Source organism: Oryx dammah, unplaced genomic scaffold (assembly GCF_014754425.2).
Source record: "Oryx dammah isolate SB20612 unplaced genomic scaffold, SCBI_Odam_1.1 HiC_scaffold_17, whole genome shotgun sequence".
Lineage (NCBI taxonomy): Eukaryota > Metazoa > Chordata > Mammalia > Artiodactyla > Bovidae > Oryx > Oryx dammah.
In genome coordinates this window covers 46,423,584-46,428,733 of record NW_024070201.1, presented here as the reverse complement: position 1 = coordinate 46,428,733, position 5,150 = coordinate 46,423,584, and the positions used below count along the sequence as shown (strand labels likewise).

The window sequence follows — 5,150 nt, the reverse complement described above, 5'->3', positions numbered from 1 at the left end:
TTCACTTAAATTAGCCTTTAATTATGCTATTTTTGTTTTGTGGTTTACTGCCTTCTGTGTAATTTTGCTTCTCTGTGCATTGGTCTCTCCTGTAACTGAATCTTTTTTTTTTTTAACTGAATGTATTTTTAATGAAATGGATCCTACCTAGATTTAAGCCCAGATGATACTGATACTGCTCCTGACTGCCAGCCTTACCATTTCTATCTGGAATTACAATCTTTCTACTTCCTTTTTCTCACTGGTTAGGATAGACCCTGCAACACATCTGCCTTTAATTTTTCAAGAAATATTAAGTATGTTTGAGTTAGCCTATGCAGAAGTCTTGATGGGGAATGATGGTATGTAAGAGCAGTCAATGCGTGGGTAGTAAAAAGTGGATGTAATATAGACATACTTAGGGAATCAGTGCCTGCAATGTGCTAATTGTTTGAAAGATGAATAAGGTGACTGATATGAGGGAGATATGACTAAGATAATTTCAAGGCTTTTAGATATAGAAATTGATGGTGTTACACTATCAGTTGCTGAGTTGAAAAACATTATAGGACAAACAGATCTGGGGCAATGAGAAGAGAAATGTGGTAGTTTGGAACATACTGAGTTGGGTGCACTTGTGAGGTTTTAAAGTGAAGATGGCAGGCATAGGATAACTAGTTGCAAAAAGTATAAGCTAACTAGTTTCAAGACTGAGGAGAGGAATATTTTCAAAATTATAAACTTAGCAGTCTTCAACATAGGAGTCACAGTTAAAGTCATGGTGTTTGGAGATAGTTCCCACGTGGAGTTTGTCAACCTAGAAAGCAACAGCCATGGTCAGAGCACTGAAAAATACCAACACTCAAGAACAGGTAGAAAACGGTGGCTCATTCCCTGGTGGCTCAATGGTAGAGAATCCACTTGCCAGTGCAGGAGATTTGGGGAGATTTAACCTGCGGCAGAGCAGCTAAGCCCGTGTGCCAGAACCACTAGGGCCGGTGCACCTTAGAGCCCATGCTCCACGGGAAGGGAAGCCATCGCAATGAGAAGCTGACGCACATCACTCATTACACACAAAGCCCATGCAGAAATGAAGCCCCAGCACAGCCATCAATAAATATTAGTAAATATATAAAATAATATATTAAAAAAGAACAAGTAGAAAAACAAGTGAACACTGAAGTTGGAGTAAAAAATTTCTGTGTCATGTCACAAAATAAGACAGTTTGGAAGAAAGGCTCAACTGTTTTGATGAAGTTTCATAAGACTGAGTAATTTTACAGATTAGATAGGGTCAAGAAGATCATTGCATAGTGCTGCCAGGAGACTGGGCTCCCTCTGCTGGGGCAGTTTTCCAGGATTAAGAAGAGGGTTCTATTCTTTCAGCAAGACAAATCTGACATAGTAAGTTACTGGAGAATGTCTGACCTTCAGAACTTTTCCAACCTGGGCATATCTGAAGTGGCAGAGTAAACGACCTCAATCTTAGATTTTATAGAAGAATTTTGTCTTCTCTTTATGTTTGTAAGGGATAAAAAAGAAGAGACTGCATGGTCTGCTCTGGTTTCAAACATTAAGCCTATCTTTTCAGCCCCTTGTGACCCTTGGGCTTTACACTGAACTTTTTTTTTTCCAAATCCCTGACCAATGATGTTTCTTTGCCTAATATTATTTTTTGCACATATTTTCTTATAAAATTTCCTGAATTGCTGGTAGCCAGGCAGGACTTGCTTTAGAGTTACATGACTTGTATCTCTGGGAAAAATTATTTTGATACCACTTCTATTATGCCTTAAAATTGTGACTAAAATCTTGGCAAATATTTATGAGTAAAGAGAAGAGAAGGATAGTTTATCACTTTCTAGAACTGAAAGTGAGCAGATGATACAGGAGAAGGCTCAGAGATGCATGTGTGAAGATAATGTTAACAATCAGTCATGAACTTTTCATTTTCAGTTTGTGAAACACAACCTATCCAAGATCATGATGGCCACATTCAACTTGACCAGCTTCATGAATCCAGGTTCATTCATCCTGCTGGGAATCCCAGGATTGGAGCGCTTCCACATCTGGATCGGGATTCCCCTCTTTATCATTTACCTTGTGGCTCTTGCAGGCAATAGTGTCCTTCTCTATCTTATTTCTATGGAGCGAAGCCTTCATGAGCCCATGTTCTTTTTCCTCTCCATGCTGGCGGCTACAGATCTCATCCTGTCTAACACATGTGTACCCAAAACATTCAGCATCTTCTGGCTGGGTCCTCAGGAAATCACCTTTCCTGGATGTCTTACTCAGATGTTTTTTCTCCACTATAGCTTTGCCATGGATTCTGCCACCTTGCTGGCCATGGCGTTTGATCGCTATATTGCTATTTGCTTCCCCCTAAGATATAACTCTATTCTCACCCGTCAGGTTATTACTAAGATTGTAACAGGTATTGTCAGCAGGAGCTTCTGTATCATCTTCCCATGTGTGTTCCTATTAAAGAGGCTGCCTTTCTGCCAAACACTTATCATTCCACACACATACTGTGAGCACATAGGCATTGCCCAGCTCGCCTGTGCAGACATCTCCATCAACATCTGGTATGGTTTTGCTGTGCCTGTAATGACTGTTACATCAGACCTGATCCTCACTGGCATCTCCTACACTCTCATTCTTCGTGCTGTCTTTAACCTCCCATCCCAGGATGCCCGCCAGAAAGCCCTCAACACATGTGGCTCCCATGTTTGTGTCATGCTTATATTCTACATACCAGCCATATTCTCTGTCCTCACCCACCGTTTTGGTCACAATATTCCTCACTCCTTCCACATATTGATTGCCAATCTCTATGTAGCCATTCCTCCTGCACTCAATCCAATCATCTATGGGGTGAAAACCAAGCAGATTCGAGAAAAGATAAGCCTACTCTTCTTCCTTAAAGGGACCCAGTGACATGAAACTGAGATTTTGGGGAAAAAAACAAGTAACCATATCAGTATTGAAACACATTTCATTTTTTTCAAAGCTAGAATACAATGACAATATAATTTTTATGAAATCCTAGCATTCCACTGAAAGTTGGAAGTGGAACTCCTACTTCACATCATTGTAAGCAGCAATGAGACAAGGAAGTAGATGTCAAGAAGGGAGACAAAATTTGAAGAAAATGTGTACCTGAAAAGATAGATCAACAAAATATTGCTATATCATTATGAAGTAGATTTCTGAGTCTTATGGCATAAGAGGAGGATCATGTACAATTTGGATAGACTATTCAGTTCAGTTCAGTTCAGTCGCTCAGTCGTGTCGGACTCTTTGCGACCCCATGAATTGCAGCACGCCAGGCCTCCCTGTCCATCACCAACTCCCGGAGTTCACTCAGTCTCACGCTCATCGAGTCAGTGATGCCATCCAGCCATCTCATCCTCGGTTGTCCCCTTCTCCTCCTGCCCCCAATCCCTCCCAGCATCAGAGTCTTTTCCAATGAGTCAACTCTTCTCATGAGGTGGCCAAAGTACTGGAGTTTCAGCTTTAGCATCATTCCTTCCAAAGAAATCCCAGGGCTGATCTCCTTCAGAATGGGTTGGTTGGATCTCCTTGCAGTCCAAGGGACTCTCAAGAGTCTTCTCCAACACCACAGTTCAAACGCATCAATTCTTCGGCGCTCAGCCTTCTTCACAGTCCAACTCTCACATCCATATATGACCACAGGAAAAAGCTATCCTTGACTAGACGGACCTTAGTCAGCAAAGTAATATCTCTGCTTTTCAATATGCTATCTAGGTTGGTCGTAACTTTTCTTCCAAGGAGTAAACGTCTTTTAATTTCATGGCTGCAGTCACCATCTACAGTGATTTTGGAGCCCCCCAAAATAAAGTCTGACACTGTTTCCACTGTTTCCCCATCTATTTCCCATGAAGTGACGGGACCGGATGCCATGATGTTTGTTTTCTGAATGTTGAGCTGTAAGCCAACTTTTTCACTCTCCACTTTCACTTTCATCACGAGGCTTTTTGGTTCCTCTTCACTTTCTGCCGTAAGGGTGGTGTCATCTGCATATCTGAGGTTCTTGATATTTCTCCCTGCAATCTTGATTCCAGCTTGTGTTTCTTCCAGTCCAGTATTTCTCATGATGTTCTCTGCATATAAGTCAAATAAGCAGGGTGACGATATGCAGCCTTGAAGCACTCCTTTTCCTATTTGGAACCAGTCTGTTGTTCCATGTCCAGTTCTAATTGTTGCTTCCTGACCTGCATACAGATTTCTCAAGAGGCAGGTTAGGTGGTCTGGTATTCCCATCTCTCAGAATTCTCCACAGTTTATTGTGATCCACACAGTCAAAGGCTTTGGCATAGTCAATAAAGCAGAAATAGATGTTTTTCTGGAACTCCCTTGCTTTTTCCATGATCCAGCAGATGCTGGCATTTTGATCTCTGGTTCCTCTACCTTTTCTAAAACCAGCTTGAACATCTGGAATTTCATGGTTCACATATTGCTGAAGCCTGGCTTGGAGAATTTTGAGCCTTACTTTAGTAGCGTGTGAGATGAGTGCAATTGTGCGGTAGTTTGAGCATTCTTTGGCATTTCCCTTCTTTGGGATTGGAATGAAAACTGACCTTTTCCATTCCTGTGGCCAATGCTGAGTTTTCCAAATTTGGCAGCACTTTCACAGCATCATCTTTCAGGATTTGAAATAGCTCAACTGGAATGCCATCACCTCTACTAGCTTTGTTCATAGTGATACTTTCTAAGGCCTACTTGACTTCACAGTCCAGGATGTCTGGCTCTAGATGAGTGATCACACCATCGTGATTATCTGGGTCATGGAGATCTTTTTTGTATAGTTCTTCTGTGTATTCTTGCCACCTCTTCTTAATATCGTCTGTTTCTGTTAGGTCCATATCATTTCTGTCCTTTATTGAGCCCATCTTTGCATGAAATGTTCCCTTGGTATCTCTAATTTTCTTGAAGAGATCTCTAGTCTTTCCCATTCTGTTCTTTTCCTCTATTTCTTTGCATTGATCGCTGAAGAAGGCTTTCTTATCTCTTCTTGCTATTCTTTGGAACTCTGCATTCAGATGCTTATATCTTTCCTTTTCTCTTTTGTTTTTTGCTTCTCTTCTTTTCACAGCTATTTGTAAGGCCTCCCCAGACAGCCATTTTGCTTTTTTGCTTTTCTTTTCCAT

General features: G+C 41.2%; 1 protein-coding gene across 1 annotated transcript; it reads left to right on the top strand.

Moving 5' to 3' along the window:
• Positions 1-1,962: 1,962 nt before the first annotated feature.
• LOC120876595 (olfactory receptor 52H1-like) lies at positions 1,963-2,916 on the top strand. Its single transcript, XM_040258570.1, has one exon. It carries the CDS (start codon positions 1,963-1,965, stop codon positions 2,914-2,916), a length of 954 nt encoding a protein of 317 aa, XP_040114504.1.
• Positions 2,917-5,150: the final 2,234 nt, after the last annotated feature.

Coding starts and splice junctions, on each gene's coding strand:
- LOC120876595 (XM_040258570.1), top strand. CDS start 1,963: ATGATGGCCACATTCAACTTGACCAGCTTCATGAATCCAGGTTCATTC.